This window comes from Tinamus guttatus, unplaced genomic scaffold (assembly GCF_059628265.1).
Source record: "Tinamus guttatus ecotype Peru unplaced genomic scaffold, ASM5962826v1 Tinamus_guttatus_pri_ptg000046l, whole genome shotgun sequence".
Classification (NCBI taxonomy): domain Eukaryota; kingdom Metazoa; phylum Chordata; class Aves; order Tinamiformes; family Tinamidae; genus Tinamus; species Tinamus guttatus.
This window is the reverse complement of record NW_028288580.1, coordinates 639,257-661,718: the sequence shown is the minus strand read 5'-3', so window position 1 is coordinate 661,718 and position 22,462 is coordinate 639,257. Positions and strand designations below refer to the sequence as shown.

At 41.2% G+C, this 22,462-nt stretch overlaps 1 protein-coding gene across 1 annotated transcript in view; it reads left to right on the top strand.

Annotated features, from left to right (window-relative positions):
- The first annotated feature begins 8,514 nt into the window (after positions 1-8,514).
- The window catches only part of POPDC1 (popeye domain cAMP effector 1), a 46,736-nt gene continuing 32,788 nt past the window's right edge, over positions 8,515-22,462 (top strand). The window contains exons 1-4 of the mRNA XM_088538354.1: positions 8,515-8,590; positions 15,576-16,327; positions 18,120-18,228; positions 19,198-19,356. Of these exons, the coding sequence (XP_088394480.1) occupies positions 15,837-16,327; positions 18,120-18,228; positions 19,198-19,356 (759 nt within the window). The 5' untranslated portion in view covers positions 8,515-8,590; positions 15,576-15,836. The remainder of the gene's footprint in view (positions 8,591-15,575; positions 16,328-18,119; positions 18,229-19,197; positions 19,357-22,462) is intronic.

Genomic DNA, 22,462 nt, shown 5'->3' with positions numbered 1-22,462 from the left:
ATTTCCCACTCAATCTTGTAAGTGTTTTCTGAAATTCTGCACAATCATCTTCATTACCTTGAATAACTGAAAAACTTAATATCATCAGCAAACTTCATTCCTCACCCTTCTGCCATTTAATGCATAACTATGTCAAACAACACAAGTCCTAGTGTAGATTTTCTTTCAGGGTTCCTCTTGTCCTCTTCACTGTGAAATTCTTTCCTTCACAGTGAAGAACTACACTTTTCTTCCTCTGGTTCGTTTCTTTTAATATATTATTTATCCATACGAGAATCTTCCCTCTTGTTTCATGGCTGCTTTGCTTCCATAAAAGCTTTTGGTGAGGGATTTTCTTGGAAATCCAAGGTTTATTTTTATTCATCACTTGTTTTTTTGACCTTTTCAAAGAGCTCCAGTAGCTCTGTGAAGATGATGTCCAAGCTGTAAAGCTAATTTCCTAGGAAAAGGGATTTCCGTTACTGGAGTCAGGAAAACTTCTTCAGCAAAATGAGAATGTAGGGAATCCAGAACCGCTAAAACAAATACTTTTCCACATGATGCTTAACCTAGAACTAATTCCCAGGTTCCCAGGAACCTAATCAGCCAGGTTCAAAAGAAGGTTGGTCAACCACATTGACAGGTCTCATCTCATTTCCTACTAATGTGGGAAGAGATGTTAAACGACATCAGTGAAAACATAAATGAGTATCTCATCATGAAGGCTCACAAGGAGACCTAATTTAGCTCGGTAGAGATTCTCTTACCTTCTGAATACTCCTTCATTTGAACCTGATCTCATCAAAGACCTGATCTTCATGAGACATGGGACTGCAGGCCATCAGGCTGGCCAGAGGAGCTGCTTTTCTGCTGCTCATAAGCCTGCAGCACCAGATTCAGGCCTGTTTTCTAAAGTTTTCTGAAGCTCTGTTTATTTTCTTTTGTGCAAAATAAAACAACAGCATCATATTTTCCCAGTAGCTGACAGGATAATTCTAAGCTATGGAAGTAATAAATATTCACAATGGTGATTTTTTAAAAAAGCGCTGGAGAAATAGCTTGACTTGTAAAGATTAGTATTCCATTGCTTGGCCTGCACCTGAGAATGAAGAAGCTTTCATTATCTGTGAAGCTTTTCCACAACTTTCTGACCTTTATTTTAAATGCTTGGGTCATGCATGGGACTTGGGTCATGCATGGGACTTGGGCCAGAAGTATAAACTGATGTGTCAAAAATCTTAATTTAAATGACGATCTTTTTTATAATCTGCTCCATCCATTGTCTAAAGTGTGTTTCTCATTGTTTTCCGTTCCCTTTCCAGCAAATTGCAGTAGGACGAGCGTCTCACACTATTCAAGCTGGATCTTGTGATATCCTGTGTATTACAGACTTTCAATCAATGCTGCAGCATTTCTTAATGATAAATGTAACAGCTGATGAGCACATTGGGAAGCATTTTGGTGCTCTGCCAAGATAACATTCTTTTTTTTTTTTAATGTGTTGTTCCTTTATTCATTAGATTGTTTGGTAAACTGTAACATGTTAAATCATGTTTCCATTTTTTTCTGTCTAAAATTTTGCGTCCAGAGAAAATTAAAAAAGAAAAAAAAAATTAGCCTTGCAGATTCCATCTTACTTCTCTAAACCATGCGGTCGCAATTTCTACATGCCTCTAGGACTGAGCCAGCACAGACGTCTCTGAGTTAGCTTCAGATTAACTAGAGATGCATCTGCTCTACAGCTGAGTATTGCACAGAGATACCCTAACACAGGCAGTTGGTGTACTCAGAGCTCTGTGATTTAGCTAGTCAAAGGTTAGTTTGGTTACTGCTCTAATATGCTTCTGACAATATCTCCAGAAAAATATCTACTACTTGACACAGAAAAGTAAAAAAAAACACTCTGGTTTCCATATTCAGTCCATTGCTGTTCTAGCTGAGCATGTCATACATGTTATCTAGACATAATACAGTTACATATGCAGAATATGCATATTAATTAATGTAATTTAAGTAGCATTTCATTCATTACTTGTGCGTACTAATACCTATGTGCAATAGTCTTTTGGCATTTCGGCAGACAGGCTTATATTAATGAGTAGGATGATCTTCCCAAATTTCAGTCTTCTAAAACGCAATTTAACTGTCATTTCCACAAATACTTCTGGGCAGCTGAAGTTCTGACAGCACTGTCACGTATCCTGTATTGTAGCCTATGTAGCTGAAATTGGATTATGTTTGTGTTATTCTTTGAGCTACATAAGTTTAGCCAAAACATATGCCTCAAATTATAAAGATAATGCCAGAGGAGACTACAGAGAAAACATATCCTCAAATACTATGAATTAGTCCAGGCAAACTTTGCTGAAAACGGATTATAAAAGGAGTAATTGAGATACTTATTCCATGTCATTAAGCAACTGGGAAAGTTAACTCAATTGAAAGGCAATATCCTTAATAAAGAGGAGGAAGATGAAAGAACATGTTAAAGTGGATGACACTTTCCAGAAAGATTAAGCTATTTCTGAAGTCCACAAATTTAATTTAGATTGTTACTCATTTTGTTATTTAATCTTGAATACGTGTGTCTTGTATGAGACAAGAGAGTCTTTGGGGTCTTGTATGAGAGCCAGATGCTCTCTGGTACTAGGGAAGCCCCCATCAATATTTTGGAGGGAAAACCAGCAGCCCTGAGGCTGCAGCACACAGCCAGGGCTCGAATTCTTCAGCTTTCATGGGTTTTGATCTGTGCCTGAATGAACACGAGAAATCCATGGATCTCCAAACTGCTCAGCTGGAGCTTCTCACCAGGACGGACAAAACTGAACTGTGCAGAAAGCAGCCGAGTAGCTCTCCCCATAGCTCTCTCCTCACTGAGAGCCACGTCTAAACTCCCCTGAGCTCAGCGAAAGCCTTTCCTTTTCCAAAATGGGTCAGGAGAAGGCCCACTCAGATTAAATCGGTGATCTGCATGCATGAAAATAAAGGCAGCTTTGAACAAGAGGAGAATATTAATAGCTGAGATACATTCAGGTCTCCTTGCTGTGTTTTTAAATATGACATATTCCTCCCATGTAAATGTTGCCCTTTGAAGAAAAAGACTCCTCAGGTTCAGTCAGCTTTGGCTCAAGTTCTCTTTGCCTTTTCTTTATTTAGAAACTACGCAAATTTTAAAAATCTGCTTCTCTAAGTTACTGATTTTGTTTTGCCATAGCATACATACAGGGTATCTCTGTGCACTTCTTTTTGCTAAACTTTCACTTGAATCAAATGGTTTTACTCGTGTGTATATAAAGGATGTATCCTTTGTGGCTGTTTGTGCTTTGCAATGGATTAATTTTATTTTGGTCTTCCCTTTAACTTTGTTGAATTTTAGCTAACCTCTGCACCCCAAACAAATCCAAATGTGATAGATTCCTGTTTATCTTCTATCCTTTCTTGGTGTTTCCTGTCACCACACATTGATTGCCACATATCATGAAAGATGAGGCTTATTACACTAGTGCTTCTTTTTTTTTATTTTTATTTTTTTCATATTGATTTACTAGATTAAAGCAACCTGGTTACTGACACCTAGATAAGTTAGTGTGCTAACTAACAGCATTAAATAGTTCCACTCATGCAAAGCCTGTTGGTGCCAAGGAAAGGATGGCAAGCAACATTTTCTGTGAGTTTTGTGCTAAGCAGCCAGAAAGGAATATCTAAACTCAGGATTTACTTATTTATATTCAGTGCAAAAGCATTTCTCCTGCTCAAAGCCACTTTCATTAAATCAATCCTAATCTTTCAGCAATGGTACAAATGCCATTATGCAAATTAGCAACTGCCTTTTAGGTTTGCAAAGGCAATGACACTTATACAAAGATTGCTGAGGCTATTTCATAGTGGTAGTCACTGAACTTCATAAATCCCAATTTGTACATATTTTTTTTCACGATTATGACTTTTGTCTGTGAGGCGGGCCACTTTTAAAGCCGTAGCTCCAAGTTGAGAACTAATGAAATGTTTAATATTCTAGAATAATTCACCTCCGTGCACCACGACACTGTAAAACAGGCTCTCATCTGATGATGCCTGTAGTTGGCATGGTACACTCTGCATTTATCACACTGCTCCAGATAATATTAGTATTTAATGACTGTGCCCTGATAAGCTAAAACTGGATGAATAGGACGTCTTCCATCTCCTTCCACTTAAGGTGACATGAACTTTTGTTTATATCACAGTCACTTGCAGCTGTTCAGATATCCTCTAAAAATGCTGAACAGAAAACTCTATCAATCTACAACTGAATGAATGACTATAAGAATGAGTCTGTTGTCTTACTGTCTTTGGATTGCTTTAATAAAAGCATTTGTATTCCAGGAAGGAGGCAAGAATATAATTAATCATTGACACAACTGAATAGGCACATTGTCTAAGTGATTCATTAGGAAGCAATTTCAAGAATATTTATTTTGATGATATACATTTTACAATTCATTATCAACATAATAAAGTGAACATTCAAAAGAATCCATTTGCTATTTTTATACCTTTGATTTAAAAATAACGGCATCCTTGCTATTTGTGGCTCTCTTTGCAAAGCTGCGTGTCTGTAGCAAAAATGCAAGGACAGTGATCATGACAGATATACTTAGTAGTACTGGGAACTTTTATTTACGAGAATAAAGACCTTTTTATATTCAAAACCACCATCCAAAATATGATAAGCACAATGAATGGCAGCCCCACAACTTAGTAACTTCACTAACAATCGCAGCAGAGAAGTCTAGACCTAAACTAATGCAGCTATATGTAAGGACAAGCACCTGCAATGCATTTTGGCTAACCACCAGCAGCACAGGTGAGCTTCAGCATGTGTAGCACATGGACAGATGATGGGAATCACAGTGCAGTTTTTCTAATGCCACCGTGTGAGTGCTCTGCACCTACCTGGAGCAAGCAAGGATTTCAGAGACTATGTGATTTTTCTCTCTTTGAATGCTTCATGGAAAAATGTTTGATTTGGAGAGGGTGCTTTTCTTCATCAAATTCTGAGTCATATGTTTTTATTTCCAGAAGGGCTTTCATGGCAAATCTGACTGTTAGGGAGGTTTAACTCAATTCTGCTGACTGCTAGCACTTGTGCCATAGGATATCAGTTGTTTCTAACTAGGCCTAATATAGCACTTTTTTGTAGCTACCTCTTCCTAGCACTGAGAATGAGAGATATAGTGGATGAAGCAAGAATGAACCATTACCACATGAGTGTTAACTAAGATCAGTGTAGCTCTGAGTTAGTCCAAACTCGTTTTAAGAAAAAGATGGACTTCCCTGCCCAGTTTCTTCTATTGGCCAGTACATCTGAATTATCCATAATCCATGGGGTTGGATTATGAGTTTCTCCAGGACTGGAGATACTTCTCCAATGGAGAAGTGAATTTAAACATCTCTGTGAGCAGCAGTCATGTCTCTGGATTTTTGTTATAATGATATCTTGTGTTAGAGATTTCCTTGGGCTTTTCTAGATGCTGGTGTCTGAAATGGGTTCAGGTGAGGAAGGTGAGAAGCCAGGCAGAGGAGGGAAGCCCCTTCTCCTTGGTCCCTTGGTCAGGGACCAAGATCCCACTCACTCTTATCTATGACAGCCTGTGTGGAGATGTCTCTTTCCCTTTCCACCTGAAGTGCAGCTGAGGATATTTGGCTCCAATTCGACTACCTGAAAGCCTTTAAAACAAACAAACAAACAAACAAATAAATAAATAAAGCTGAAAACGTAAAGAAGCTATTTAGCATGTTACTTGACTGATGCACAAGGAAACCTCTTGCTTAAATCAGAACTATTTTCTCTGTACCTGGCCTCTGTACCAGGGAATGCTGTTAATTGAAAGGGATTTGAAAAGCATCCCAATTTGAATTTTGTTTGGCTCTTCTGGCTGCCTATGATACAAACTAGAGGATTATATTCTATTGCGACATGCCTTGGTTTATGTCTTGCCTGTAGAAGGTAGCCATCAAAAGCAGCTTGATACATCAGTGTGATCCCCATTCTTTCTCCTTGAATTTCAACCAAAAATAAAGGAGGGGAGGGGGCCTGTAGGACACCTCTTCTACAAAAGTCCACTAAAGCCCTCTCAGAGCGCCTAAAGAGTTTAATTAGGCAATCCAAAATGCCTAAGAGTTCCTGCATATTGCCCTCTTGTGACTACCTGGAAAGTACAGTATTGCATCCACTGAGAACGAGGGAGAATTCATCATGCTACCTACTACCGTATCCCCCGCTTTATGAGTTATTTTTATTGACCAAGGACAACTCAGGGAAGGAAAAAAGCACAGGAAAGATTTATTAAACATTAAGAGAGAATAAGAAAACATAAAAATGTCTTCTCGCCCTAAGCACAGTTATTGATAACTTCTACCTTCTGGAGTTCAGCGTGATGTCAGAAACACCATCGCTTCAGAGGAAAAAAATATAATTTGTCTAGGGACAAGAAGGAGGGAAAACACCAGGTTCTGTAAGCCCCTGCTGAAGCAGTCACTGGATAAAACCCAGGGAAATAGATGAGACCATGCTGCAGATGGGAGACCACCAGGCACCAGGGTCTCCTTGCCACGATCACCCCAACCGGCCCTGCTTGGTCTCTTGGGCTGATCTCTTCTTTCCTGCTGCTCTTCCATAGCTGTCCTTGGCGGACGGCTTGGTTGCTTGCGTTCCCCTGCTCTGCTCAAGACAGGGCTCCTCCTCAGCCTCGATCATTCCTTGCGCTAAGCCTTTTCTAAGGCTTATTAAAAAGCGTCTCACACACTGATTTCTTAGTGTATCAGTGCTTTGTTTTGACCTTTCTTTTTTAATGTTATTCTCCAAGTATATACTTCTAAAAGTGGCAATAAACACTAAAGAAACATATTCATAATACAGCCAGGCTGAACTTAGAAGGTTGTAGGCAGTTTCAGTCTTAACAAGTTTAGAGAATATTTGACATGGAGTTCATTTAATAAAAATAGGAATCATTAGAGGAGATCCGTAGTTCTGTGGAGATTTAAGACTTGATTTTTGCTTGCAGCTAAATGCACTGCCAAAAGTATCTCCCAGATATGTCATGCAAATCTACTAACTTTCTTGCTTCTTTTATGATAAAGGTTTTGAGGAGCATATTTTAAATGACCTAATATTGATGCATTACAATAATGCAACCTCAATAGAAGAGGAGATCAAAGTAAAGGTTCCTTTTTTATTATTTATTTCTCTGCCCCATTTGCCATCAGCCCAATGAAAAATAAATGCAATGGGTAAATTTATGCCCATGGCAATTGGGGAAGTATTTGAGTAAGTGATCAGGGGCCTTCAACCCTACACAAATACAAAGAAAGAAAGGGGACCAGTGGGAACCAGCACAGCCCTGGGTTTGCCAGTAAAGCATCCCGAATGATACTGCTGAAATTAAAGAAGTTAGAAAGTACCACATGCAAAGCAGGGCTCAGGGCTAAGGATTTCGAGAGAGTGTGCAGAACCTTTGAATGTTTAATTAACTATAATACACTTAATACATATTTGATTAATGTATCAAAGGTTTCTCTATCACAAAGGAAAAGTAAGTCCTGCAATCAGATAATGAAGTTTTGAATATATGTAACTCAGGGTAACTTGGGGTAGTACAATCCTGGATATCTGTTTGCTCAAGTTTTAGGAGAAGTAATTATTCAGAAAATTCATGTCTTCTCCTCTGGTAAATCTGGAACTAAAAATAAATTATAAGTATATAAATGGCTTGGGGGAAAAACTCTGCAAGTTGTTAATGAAGGCCCTGATACTGGCGTCCTTGGGCTTGACATGGCCAGCGCAGGAGGGTCCCTGAGCTCATGGTTTCGGATAGGGCTCATGGCCCAAGACAGGTACCCCTCACTCTGCAGGATCGAGCTACCGTGCTGGAGCTCTGCGTTTGGTATGTGGCCGTTTGTTCATGCGAGTAACTTGTAAATCTGTCTTGTTCAATCAATAAATTGTATTTCCCCAAGACAGAGTGATCAGCAGAACAAATTTACAGTAGGCACATTAAAAGGGTTCTGTATCGACGTTGTACCAGCACTTTTAACTCTATTCCCAGCGAAACGTTTGCTTGTTCCGAAATGAAGGGGGTCGGGGGGCTGCGTACAAGCAGAAGCGCACACGGGTCACGGCGCGAGGGCGGCCCCGCTCGCAGGTGTCTCCACAGCACGGGCCACGGGGCACGGGGCACGGGGCGCCGCGCGAGCCGCGGGCAGGGCGGACACCCCGCGCTGTCTCCGCTCGCACCCCGATGGCCGCAGGCGGCCCGCGGGGGCGGCGCGGGGGGCGCTTTTCCCGCCCGCCGCTTCCGCTGCGTTTCCTCCCCGCGGCCCGGGGGGCGGGACGGCGCCGCGGAGCCGCCCGCGGAGCCGCTCGGGGCCCCGCGCCCGCCCCGACGGCGCCGCCGGCCCCGCGCGCGGAGCCCCGCGCCGGGCGGCGCCTGCGCGCTGCGCCCGCCCGCTCCGCTCCCCGGCGCCGCCCGCCCGCTCCGGTGACGGCGGCGGCCGCGGCGCGTCCCGCTGCCCGCGCCCTTCCCGCCCTTCCCGAAAGTTTCCCTGGCGCCCGGCAGGGGGCCGGGCACAGGTAAGGGGCGCGGGCGGGCGCGGGGCCCCGCGGGCTGAGCGCGGCCGCCCCCACGGGGCTCGGGCGGGAGGAAAGAGCGGGAGCGAGCGCCGGGCTCGGGAAGTCGGGGGCTCCCGGCACCTGGCCCCTGCGCGGGAGCAGCGCTTCCCAAAAGCAGCCCGGGACCTGAGTTTTCTCCCACTTGCTCGCGCATTGCTTCCTTCGCTACAGTTACCGGGTTCTTCTCTCTCGCCCTCAACAAGTTAGGGGAGCAGCTGAGCTCTGAAATTACGATTCGCTTTTGTACTTGCAGTTGTTTGTTAGCAAAGAAGCGGCTGCAAGCAACGCAAACCCCTGTTTTTCCGACTGTAATATCCTGCCACGTTTCTTTCAGCTGTCCTGGGAAGCTTCGGGTTGCATGCAAGCTGCCAATCACTGTATGGGCAAACATTTTACAGCGCTGATCTCTTGTAATATTGAATCATAGAGCCACCTGGTCGAGTTATAAAGATGTCATTGATGAAATCTGGCTTCCAGAATTTGGGCTTCTTGCCAGTCCCATGATTAATGGGAATATGACTGTATACCTGCAAGGAGAAATGTCTACCCTGACCGCAGTGGAGCGAGGCAGGGTTTCCCCATGGGCATAACCATTGCTGCTCCGGCTCTCCACAAAGTTCTGCCTGGTGCCAAATAACAAAGTAGCGTAAAATTTCAAGTGGGCGTTTTTAGGACAGTGTCTTGCCTGCAAAGCAGCAAGTACGCTGCAAGTGCCTGGGAGGAGAACTGGTATGAAAACAGAAGGAAATGTGATACATTTAATTGTGAAGGCAAGTTTTGTTGCTGAAGGAAAACCTGTTATGAAAGTTGAGAACACCAGGTTTATTAAGGATTCAGGAAAAGAGTTGCTAGAAGAAATTACATTTCATCACTTTATTAAGTTTGCAGGCTCTTGAGAGATGAGGTTGTATTTTATCTTTTTTAAAAGTTTGTACATTGCTTTGCATAAATGATTTCTGATGCATGTCTCTAAGTGGTAGTTCAGTGCATGTAACTGGCCATTCCCACGGCCACAGACAAGAAGTCTACCTGTAGTACTCATCACATGGTGCACAGAACTCCAGTTTGTGAGTTTTGTCATGCTAAGAAACTAAGAGTATTTTAACTCTTGTGGACAGAATACTAATGGGCATGATGCTGAGCCAGTGCTCTGTGTGTTTTGTGCTTAAGTCACATAACACTTAATTCCAGCACAGCACAAGCTAGACCTGTACCTCCAACCCCCCCAGCTAGACGGTGTTGGCAACCACGTCGGGATATCCTTGCTCCCTTTCACTGTGTTTGGAGTTCCTGGGGCATGGGGATGCAGCATTTCATGGTTGAGCAGGTCTTCGTGTGTTTGCTTCGTGTGTTTGATACTTCTGCAATGGGGTAATGCAGTTTTGTAGCCAGACAGGTGCACTGTGACAGCCCAAGCCTCTGTGCTCGTTTCTGTGCTGGGAAGTGAAGTTCATGTCCCATGGCTGGTTACATGGGAGTACATTTTCTTCCAGGGCTCTCCGGCATCGCACAAACTCATTTAGGCTGGATTCTTCAGGGTTCAACTGCAGTTCGTTAACACAGTTTTAAAACAATTGTGAAATATGCACTGTAGCTGCTTTCTCTTTTAATCATGTAGAAGTTGAGCTGTAAAAAGGACTGAGCTTCTGTTTTGCCTTGTCCTTCCTATTATATAACACAATATAAAAACTGAAGCACTGAATTTGGCCAATACTATTTAATAAAGAAGAGCTATACTCTAATTTTACCAAGTGTTAGCAGTCTATCAAAATGAAAAAAAAAATCTGACTGCCTTTCTATGTTCTTGTCTCCTAGGTAGACCTTAAAGAGCTTTAAAAAAGTTACCATTATTAGCTTGGTATGAATACCCTGTGTTTTTATGGCTTTTGATTCAAACTGGAAGAAAACCTGTAATGTTTTTTCTTACCAGATACTGTCTAGAGGAAAAAATAGATACCATCTTCAATATTGGTTTTGCAACCACAGAGGATTACATTGTATATTTTACAGTGATAAATGAGCAATCATTCAAGTACTGTAATCTGTGTATAGTTAGCTGGTCTTTAAATATTTAAAGACTAAATAATAGCAGCTTCCCTGTATGCAGTGCTTCCTAATGAGCCTTAAACTATTATGTGTTGCTGTGTTTGTTTTTCTTCTCTACTGCCACTCTTTTTTTCCACTTATTAAAAAGATTATTAGGGATGTAAGCAAATTATGAGCAGACTCCTTCCATCCTAGCTGCATCCAAACAAGATCAGTGAATTTGAAGTCCTGTTAAAAGCCTCCTGCACAAGCCTCTCCACTGAAACCCTTCCACCTCCTTCATGGTAAAGCATCCTTTGGTAAATGTCCTGCTTCGTGCTTTGAAAAAAAACATTGCTGTCATCTCAGGAAGGGATTCTGGCTCTGTGTGGTTGGATGTTCCTGCTAGGAGGTCTGTGTGTGAGGAATAATTTCAGAGACACATCTGTCTTCAGTGTTGTGTATTACCTGAAATAGCTTCTTAGCTGTTATCCAAGCTAGACTTCTAGATTTCATCGGACAGAATAGCTGCTTAGCTTTCTAGGTATACAAATCTTGTTTATATTAAGTAGCTTAGAACAGGAGTCCAGAAGACATCATCGTGATCGTCTAGTCTGACTTCGCGTAGAGTAAAAAATAGGTCTGTAGTAAATGAATTCCTTTTTGAATGATACCCTGTTCAGATTTGTATTAGACATTATACAGCATCCTGGCTTCTTAAATTCCTACCAAAGGAAAATTTTAAAGCCATTCCATTAATTAATAACCTTTGTGGTGTATGCCTGCATACTTTTGTCATCTGAATATGTCTAGTCTAACAGTGACTGATTATCTTTCTATTCTTATCTGCTGGATTGAGTAGTCCTTTCCTCCTCCTCCTCCCTCCTGTTTTTGTTCCTTGTAATAGGTGTTATGGTTTGTGGTGAAGTTATTGTAGCTTTCTCTGCATCAAACAGTCCTGCATTTAATTAGGAAAATCCTGATTTTCAAATCTGTAACTCTTGTTCTCCCTAGAATATATAAAGTATATGGATAATATATGTAGGACATTGTTCTCCCTAGAATGTATAAAATATACGGATAATATATGTAGGATATAGGAAGCCATATGAAGAAAGCTAGGATAGGAACTTATGTTGTTAGTTACTGTCTATCCATATTGTTATGGTACGTTAGGGGACATATTTTCTAAAATTAAGGAGCAGTTTATATTCGTACCTCTAACTGATGGCAAGGCCACTGGTCATTGTCACTAGGTCTAACCTGCCCATTGCCTAGATGGATGGGTCCTCAGACACAGTCACTTCTGAAACCCTCGGATGTCAAGGCTGCCCTGCTTGCCTGGAGATTCACATCTGACCATTGGGTTCCTCTCTTAGTTCCTGGAGCAACTTTATTGACTGCCAAGCCAGTCTATGTCTACTAGCTTATATAAATATTTATATTAACATATAATATTGTAGATTTTGGAATTACTGAGGCAAATCCTGCTAAATGCATCATCCTCTTCTTCTGTGTATGTTCTGTAAAGGAAAACTCTTCCTTTGTGGTTGAAAATACATGGCAAGCAATGTAGTTCATCTAAGCTGGCTCCGTGATCACTATGTGCGGCTCTAAGTCTTGTCAAAATGTGCACTGTGAAAGTCTTGAGGGATTTCTGGCTGAATGCACAGTCTAAGATAACTAAAGGACAGTGTGTTATAGGTCTGAATAGCTTTGCTTTTTGACTCCACTGAAAAGACTGAAGGGAGAGCTGCTCCTGGCATCGGGATTTTTAGAGTGTTTTGTAGAAATTGCTCTAATTTAAACTCAGAGAGTAACTAACACTCAGAGCTTTTCAGAGTTGAGATAGAGTTGTCAATGGCAAAATGGGGTGAAATACAAATTTGTTTAAGTAAATTATAATTTACTTAATTTGTAATTCTTTGTGGAAATGTTTCAGTGAATAGAAAAAAGTCATGGGGCAGGAATTTTGCCTTAAAATTACAATTCTATTACTGTAGGCTCTTTTAATATACTGCTTATATGAAGTTATAGATTGCTGGCTGCTATTTATTTTGGAGAGTGTCTGTGAAATATTCCATTTATTTTGAAACTCCTGCAAGCTTGTTAAATTTATCACTGTCTGGTGGCAGCTTAGTTCTTTCAGAAATGCTGCTGTTTGTCGCGGTTAATTCCATGCAACTGTACATTGCCTCTCTAGTGGTGTATGTTGATCTGAACACAGTGGAGTGTGTGGCAGGATAAAACATCCGGAAATGTTTCAGCAGCTCAGCCAGTATCAATAAGATATGTCTTCTGCTTGTGTTGAAAGGAGATGTTTTCTGTGCATCTCTGGGTCCAGCAGCTGCAGTTGTTAATTTTGTTTCATGTTATTCTGAGTGTGGTAGCCAAATAGCAGGGACTGTGCTCTGCAGCCGGGGTCTGAGATGGGCTCATGTGGGACCTGCTCACCTTGCCTTAAGCAGGTGACAAAATGGAAAGTACCCTGACATGTACACAGAGAAAACACATTTCTGCAAGTTTATAATCCAAGATACCTTCTTTAAATGCAGTCTTCTTTTGAATCTTGCCTGATCATCACTGTCAAATCGAACTAGAGATAACTGTGTATCGCTAAAAGGATGTACCAAACGAGGCCAGAATCAAGTGGCATGCTGACTTTGTTGGGTGTTTTTCTGACCGAGAAGCTTCTCGGTGCAGTGATGGTGTCCCATCTGTGTACTTAGGAACCTGGAAATGCAGTATTGTTGTAGGCGCTCTGTATATGGGTCCTCAGTGGAGGATGACTCACGTTTAGTGCCACAGCTGGCCTCTTTTGCTTGTTTTCTTTCTTCCCCCTGCCTGCAGTATGTGAATGGCATAATTACAGTGACTGCTTGGAAGCCCTTGAGAGTCTGAAATGTAAAAAATGTGAAAGGCCTTGGGTAGCACTATATACCTATCAAAATAATTTTTTACTGTCCTCAAGTCCATACATAGTCCCTGCTCTGTTTAGTACTTCACAACAACAGCAAAATGCTAGCAATTTTGGGATTCCAACTGATAGAATACGTTCATGATAAAAATAGGCGAACCCTCTCTTTCTGCCTGTAGTTCACCAGCAGCAAGAGGCCTGCTCTTCACTATAGCCCAGAGAAGCTATTTCCCTTTAGCAGCAGTCTTCAGTGTTGCCAGAGAGTTTATTTTTGCTGGAATCACCCTCTAGAATGCACTTTTCCCATTCACAGTCCCTCAAGTAGCTCAGAAGAGAGTCATGGTGATGACATTATATTCCATGCTAACACTTGCCTCTCCTATTTCCACCCTTCTTGTCCTGAAAGACAGATGTCCTCCATGGCCTGCATGACACTGCATACAGTATTTTATTGGAGAGGTTCTCGTCGTGCAAAATTATAGAAGTAAATGGGAATTTTCCGTACACTTTTTTTTTCCTTGATGTATTCCAAATACAAGCAGTTATAAATATTGGAGAATTTTTCTGTGGCTTTTATTTTGTATATTATGACTGCATCTGTGTCATAAAATGGTGTTTTGCTCCTCTGAAATTATTTTGACCCATCTTGTCATAAGCAGAGACTTTACAGCAATTCTATGAGCTAAAATATAGGCTGACTACGCATGCTATAATGGTTCTCTTGGCAGAGACTCTCGTTTGGGTCAAGGGACAAATTTATAGCTATGAAATACCTCGTTCTTGTAATGCTAGTTCTAAAAATGGATATTGAGCACCTTCACTTCAGAAAGATGCCCTGCTCTTTAGCAGTGATGGCCAATGCCATTCCTATCCCCATTCCCACAGAGGGAGAGGTTTCCTACTAACCTTTTTCTTCTAAACTCTGCTATTCAGTTCTCTTGCACTGTATGGCTTATTTGGCATTCGTAGTTTTGAATCAAGGAATTAGTATTGGGTTTTGAATAGACTTAAAGGAATTAAAGCTAGGAAATACGACATGGCTTTCCCCTATGAATCTTTTGCGATACGACACTGTAAAAACAACACAGAAAGCCCTGTTGAGTGATGCTGACTGCTCCAGTAGTAGTACTTCTAAGTGTTGACTTCTGTGGCTCGTGGAAAAAGTAGCTACTTTGGATTTTCTGCTGCTTCTAATCTAACATTTCAAAGGTATTGTTACTTTGAGAGAGACATGGAAAGCTATTTTTTATTTCCTTTGTTCTGTCGTTCCCTTGCTTCTCTCTCTCTTTTTTTTTCCTTTTTTTTTCTTCCTTAAACACTTAGGAATATATTGAAATAAGGGGAAAAAAAATCTTGTTAAACAACACAGTTATGTGCTCCATAATATGGAATTATATGAGGAGAACTTTGACTGTTGTAAAATTGATCTGTAAATGCTCTCTGAAAAGTATTTTGCAGGATGACTTATTCACTGCAAGTTCTAATAACATAACCTGAATAACACTGCCTTAAAGTTATGTAGCCTTCCTTGTATCTGGCAGCTTTTTGCCTGCCAGTGATGGAGTAGAAAGGAACATCCCTCATAACACTTGGGTTTCCCTTTTTGTGATGCTTGGGGGTGTATTCGGTTGTCTTCAGGGACAAAGCAGCTTTGTTGTTTCATTAACAATGACAGAAAGGAAAAGGAGAAAAAAAGGGGAGGAGGGGGAATCAAAAGAAATCCTGAATTGAAGTGAGGAGGAAGTGAACATGGGACAAGCGTCTGTTGTCTCTTCTGGTTCAAGAACAAGGTAGGGCTTCAAATGAGACTGGTAGGTGGCAGGTTCAAAACCAACGGATATGACCCCTTTCTCTCCAGCAACTTGTTAGGAATCACTGGGTTGAGTTACCTGGGGAATTGAATGATTGCACTACAGTCTTTGGCTTTAAACAATAAAAGTTTTGCTGGAGTTTAATTATTGAGAATCATTTTATAAGTAATTCCTCTTTTCTTTGCCTATCCAGATCAGACAAAACTACAGATGGCACAGCCAAAGCCAAGACAACGTGTGAACTGATGAGAAGTGACTTTGCCTTCTGAGAACATCAGCTTCCTAGTGGCTCGAGATCTTATGTGCGAGTGCAACGTCACTACCAAAAGAGACCGTGGCATGCGATCGTTGATCAGAAGTTGCAAGCATGGAAAAGCAGAGGACCTCTCTAGCTGTAATACGTAAATAAAAAATAAAAATAAACATTCAGCTCAATCAAAAACTTAGCCCAGCCATGGGAGAAAATGCAAGCTTTTGGGAAAGCTTGATATATGCACATCCTACCTGCACAACTTGGAAGCAAGAGGCAGAGGGATCTATCTACCATCTAGCCAGCATTTTCTTTGTTGTTGGCTTCATGGGTGGAAGTGGATTCTTTGGGCTACTTTATGTCTTCAGTTTGCTTGGATTGGGCTTTCTCTGCTCTTCTGTTTGGGCCTGGCTGGATGTCTGTGCTGCTGATATATTCTCTTGGAACTTTATACTGTTCGCTATATGCTTCATACAGTTCATTTATGTTACTTACCAAGTTCGGAGTGTGTCCTTTGACAGAGAATTCCAGGAACTCTACAGTGCTCTTTTTCAGCCCCTAGGAATCTCCTTAACTGTCTATAGGAAGATTGTCTTGTGCTGTGATGCAGAGGTGGTTACTTTGGAGAAGGAGCACTGTTATGCTATGCAAGGCAAAACCCCTATTGATAAACTGTCCTTGCTTGTATCAGGCAGGTTTGTATCAGTTTGTTCTGGCTTACTTACTGTAAATATATTCTTTTTATTTATTTATTTATTTCCTTCTTGAAAAGGAAAGCAAGAAATGGCTAATCTGTGTATTGTTTGTTCATTTTCCAGTAGAGTAGATTAAATATTAATGCATGTAGTATAAATATTAACAGGCTAAATACACTTGTCTGGGGACGGCACTAACATGGCAACACCACGCACACAGTCTGTAATAGCTTAAAGAGAAAGATTTTAAATCATCACTCTTTTTCAAGACATTGTATCTTTGCACTTCCAGGTTACTCAGATAAAGGGAACATAAAGTCTTCAGTCTTCACTGCCTGGCTGACTAGCGCATCTTTCTCATTTTTCCCTACTAATATCATCTGAAATAGGACTAAAATGTAGTTATGAAACTCAGTACAGTGAGGTAAACTGTTTAGTAGAGTATCTTGACTGTAACTGCTTTGTAGGAGATGGAGGGGAGGAATGAGGGAGAAAGAGTAGGCCCAACAACTCCCTTCTGTTACAACGGGCATGGTGAAGCCCTCAGGATGGGCATAGCTGAAGCTACAGTTCGTGCGGCCCTAACTAAGGCCCTGAGGCAAAGTGGCCGCCTGCATGTGCTCCTGGCTGAGTGGAGACCTTTCCAGCAAGCCTTAAGACAACCCTGATGGTGCAAGTGCACTTCTGTGGGACCTCTTGGTCTCACCACCACAAGGACAGATCGCACAGCCAGAGATGATGAGCAGTGTCCGTCTTGGATGGTTTTGGTTAGATGCTTCCCAGGTGCATTTTAACAGGTGCATGGACAGAAGAAACTTCCAGGCAGCTTGAAACTTGGCCGATAGGAATACCTGTAATGAGCAATATGGATTGTACGTAGTTAGCCCTGCGGTCATCCTACTCTGCCACATCCTTGGGAGCTCTCCGGAAGCTACCATCTGGCATATATATGTATATAACATACCCACCAACTGGCTGTAGATGTACTGAAGGAGAGGTGTCCATCCTTCTGCGCGCCCTGCCATTCGATAGCAGTGCAGGGCGTTCCTGCTACGTTATTTTGTGCATAACAGGGCTGCTACCTGTGCCTTTGCAAGAAGCATTAATCTCAGTCCCGAGCAGATGTAAAAAGGGGGCTCTCACAGTTTAATTACTTCCTTTTAGCTCAGGAGGTTCAAGTGTACATTTCCTGCTCATGCCCCTTCAAACTTAAGTATACAGAGAAAACTTCTTGGGTATTTGCAGAAGCCTGCAGGGATCTCCTAGGTCTATGCTGTTCTGGCTTCCGACACAGTCCTGTGGCAGTGCAACTCCTGCTAAACATGGAGAGAGCCCGGTGCAAGACATGAAGTATCATCCTGCCTGCCTCTGCCACTTTGTCCCCTCTAAAATTTATATTTGCTAAACCAGGGCATGCATGCTCTGGCTTTCCAGCAAAGGCAGCAAATTGTTCTCTGCGCGTTGCTCTTTCACCTCTCCTTTTCTTGCCTGCCTTTCTTGACAGAGTTTGCACATGGCTGCACAGACCTGCTCCAGGTAGGAGAGTGTGTCTGGAGAAGGCCTGGAAGGGTTTGCGTTCCTGTTGCACAGCTGTTTTGTACTGTCACTCAGCTGGACTGACCCAACTGTGTGTGTAAAACATGGCATAGTTAGGACACTGTTGGCCAGTGATTACTTTTTGCTATCAAAGCTATATTTAAACTCCTCGCAGTATTAGAAATAACACATTCTTGTTGCAGTCCTTCCTACTGTGCACATAGTACTAACAAATTAACACATCTTATCTTGGTAGGATCAGAGTGACAGTTGATGGAGAGTTTCTGCATTATATTTTTCCTCTTCAATTTCTGGATTCTCCTGAATGGGATTCACTGAGACCCACAGAAGAGGGTATTTTCCAGGTAAAAGTGGAGGGTGTTTCTTTGTCGTTGTTTCATGTGTGTGTGTGTGTGATTTTTTTTTTTTTTTTAACAATACTACAGGAAACTGATCAAGTGGTGATCAAGTGTTAATCTGCGTAGAAACAACTTCATTTATTTATGGGTTTTATTTGTAACACTATACAAACATCTGTCCTTCCAGTATTTTGGGAGGGAGATCCCCATTCTCACTGAATTGCTATGCTGTTTGTATCTTCCTTGTGTTTGCTTTCTTGTTAGAGCAATGTAGGTTTTTCTAAAAGCTAATCTCATAGTTAGACTACGCTTCCATTTCTTGGCGTTTTGCTAAAATCCACACCCAGGAGCGCACCCTGGCAGGAGGTGGGTAGAAGTTTCTGGAGAGGCCTCGGGAGGCAAAGCTCAGAGCTGGGCAGCTGGGAAGGTTCGTGCCTGCGGCACCGGCCGGTGTAAGGAGGCAGCCTGAAACGTGGTGTCCGTGTGGGCTGGCACCTTTAACCCGGAGCTCTTGCAGTGGTGTCACTTGACCGAGGGCAGGGTGATGAGGCAGCTCCCGCTTGTGACTGATCCGATGGCTTCTGTCTCAAGAGGGAGTGACATTTGCGGATGGCTTTCCTGAGATCTGCCTTGCCTGTCTGAGCTGTGTAGAGCAAAGCGGGTGCTCAAAGCAAGCCTTGGGGTGTGCTGTGAGCCTATGTCCTGGCCTAGGCTGCTGCTGGCAGCGCAGGCACTCACAGCTGTCACTGAGGCTGACGTGACAGTTGTTTGTGGCCACTCCTAGTCTTCCTTCTCACTTACCTTTTGCAAGTGCTCACTAGCTGGATTAAATGGTTTTAATTGCAGCAGATTCAAAAGTAGCAGCATAAGTGACTGCTGAGGGAGACAGAGAAAAGGAGAGAGGTTTTTGAGCAAGGACACCAGCAACAATATCACTCATCATCATCCGGCTGATTTTAATTTTCTGTTCTATAGGTAACGCTTACAGCAGAGACAGATTGTCGATATGTGGCCTGGAGGAGAAAGAAGCTGTATTTGCTGTTTGCTAAGCATCGTTTCATCTCACGTCTGTTCTCAATACTAATTGGAAGTGACATTGCTGAAAAACTATATGCCTTGAATGACAGGGTGCAAGTGGGGAAAGGATTTAGATACGACATTCGGCTACCAAACTTCTACCATGTTTCGCTTCCAGAGACACCTACAGTGAAGTCCTCTCATCACCTACAGAGAAATTCTCCGAGGCGGAAGCTAACGGGTGTTACCAATTGTGACACCTCCAGGAAACAATAGTGAGAAGAAAAATTGTACTGTAATCATTCCCAGAATTGATGGGGAAGTGCAGAATGATGAAGAAGAATGAGATCTAGTGAAGTCAAATTTGACAGAAAAGTGCCATTTACTTTAGTTGAAGTAGCTTGAATTTTTCCCCCTCCCTGTAGAGCCAGCTGGTTGGCTTGTACATTTTGACTAATTGTGCGATATGTTTAGTTTCTCTGGATTCTTTTATTGTTACTTTTGAAGGAAAACCAATCATAGTAAATTGAAATTTTATTGTGGTTGTGGTGGCCTCTATGTTGTGCTTAGCAAATAAAAGCACAGTAGTTGTAATCATATATTCTCAAAAATATTTTTCATAAAGAAGTCAGTTTTATCTTAAAAAAAAGTATTTAAAATAATAGCAATTTACTTGTATCATTCATATCTATGCCACATGGAGAATTTTACAGAAAATGACTTAGCATTTTTTTTTGAAGAAAGGACAGATTTCAAAATGCACAGCAACATTCTTTAAAACAAAACAATAAATTCCCTCCCATAAGTGGTCAATTTCTCTCAGGCTATCCTAAAAAGACTTTATGTGAAGACAAACATAAAGGTAATTATGTTTGTTAATGTAGGCATTAATAAAGTAAAGCAATCATAATTGCTGCAAATACATAGTAGGGGAATGGTTGTGTAGTGTTGCTAATAGATTGTAATGCTATAGCACCTAGATTTCCAAGGTGTAAGTGCCATTCATGACATGTACAATAAATATTGTTAATCAATCAACTGCCCAACCATTGGAGTTTGTTTCACAATATCCTTTTTAGCCAAGTTTGTCAGGAAGAAATTACTTAAGAAACAGCTACAGCAACAAATAAAATTATTGTTTAGCTTCCAGGGTCAGCTCTCTGTGCTTATGAAATTCTTGATGTAAAATGCACTCTCTGAAATGCTGTGATGTTTTAATAATGTATAGGAGCGCCAGCTCAAGCTTTGGTAGGAGGAAGCTGGGTTTGAACCTTGAGGTCATTGTGCCTTGGGGGACAAATGCTTCAAATGCCTTTCCTAAATCACATTCCTGTTTCTGTGCCTGAGGCCTGCTAATAATCAAAAAATAAGAATCATTATTATTTTATGAGACAATATTGCTGCTTGACAGACCGAGGTGGATAAAATTTTTAATAATTAAAATTAAAAATTGCTGGCCTGTTTGGTAGGACAATTATTGTGAGTCTGTGTATGTGCAGGTATACATACAGGTTGAATCTTCAAAATTGTTGCCGGAGGACCTAAAATAATGATACAACCCCATGGTTGAAAGATAATCATGAAGCATATTTAACCAGGTTATTAGAAATGTTATGAAAACACACGTCTGAATGTCCTTCAGTGTAGAACAGAGAACGTTGTACAAGTTACGCTTTTGTCTTCACATCTCTTTCTCAAAAAGAAATCTGCCTACATAAATTGCATAGGGCACTATAACATGCAATGCGATAATCCCCAAATTGTGCTAATTACCTCTCCACATCATATATTCTGTATTTATTGCTTACTATGTGAAGTCTCTGAGCAATAAAGCTACTTTATGTTGGTCAAAAGATAATTGAAAAAAAACATGAAAGGAAAGTTCATTGAGTGCTATTAAATGCAAAGACTGGCTCAGGAAATAGTTAAGGAAATAGTTAAGGCACAAACTGCCAGAGGTTGGGAGAGCAGACAGAGAAAAGTGTGGCTATGTGCCCTGTTCTTGCACTGCTCATTGGGCTGTGGCTGGAGATGGGATAGATGGCTAGGTAGCCATTTCATATGACTTAGTGCAGTTACTCTCCTGCAACCTCAGCAGTGGGTTAGTATCATTCTGTCTGTCTGTGGTGCTCGGTTCCTGAAGTTGCTAAGAAGCGCAAATATTCAAAACTTTGCAAAAAAATAGTGCATCATCTCTCATACGTGTGGCCAGTTGCACTGAATTTTACATTCCAAGCTCCACTTAGTGAGCTAAGCTGTTGCTCGTTCAGCATTCCATTCTTTTACACTGTTTTTAACAGATGATTCAAAAACATCCTCCCTCATCTCTCATTCTGATAAAATATCAAGAATTTACAAATTTCTATTGCTGTAATGAGGCTTGGATCAGTATGTAGTTTATACTCAGCATTATGAGTTAGCACTCTAGAAACATAAAAAGGTGCAACTTCAGCATAATATAAAGCATTAATTCGTATTTTATACTCTTTTCTGCATTGTGCATGTCTATGAAAAAAACCTCCATTGACGTAAATAGGAGCAGGCTTTCATAAAGTAATACGACCATTCTGACCTTCCAAGCAAGACCAAGGAATCCTGCCCAATCAATTTCTGTATCAAGTTTACATATTTCATTTAAGCTATCGCATACTGCTTAGAAAGATACCTGCTTTTGCATGTGATGCTTTACTGCACACCAAGTGATTTTCTTTTCTCATTATCTTTTTTCCTGACCTTTCCATGACCTGTGCCTTAGTTTCAGTCCAGCTTCCAACTACTCCCTTGTGATTTTTTTTCATGGTAAAATCAGTTGCTGTCAGAAATCTCTACTAGGATACAACTGACTCATTTTCTGAACATGTCCTTAGATAATCTTGTTTAGCTTTTGCTAGGATGCTTTTCAGAATTTGTGTCATTTAAAAACAAATAATAATTTCCATTTTTTTAGCATCTGTTTCAATCATGACTAGTTGAACATCTCAGCTATAGAATTCAGGGCATATATCTACAGTAATAGATCTATACACACACAAAATGGAAGTGAGACAAGCCCTCCTCCCATCCCTATGTTTTTAATCATGACAACAGCTCTTCTAAAATATACTGTAAAATGCACTCTGGTACGTGACTCATAATATAGTACTTGGGATGATTTACATAATTTACCTAAATAATGAAGTACTCAGGCTGATGTCACTAAAACAATACATTTTTTATACTATCA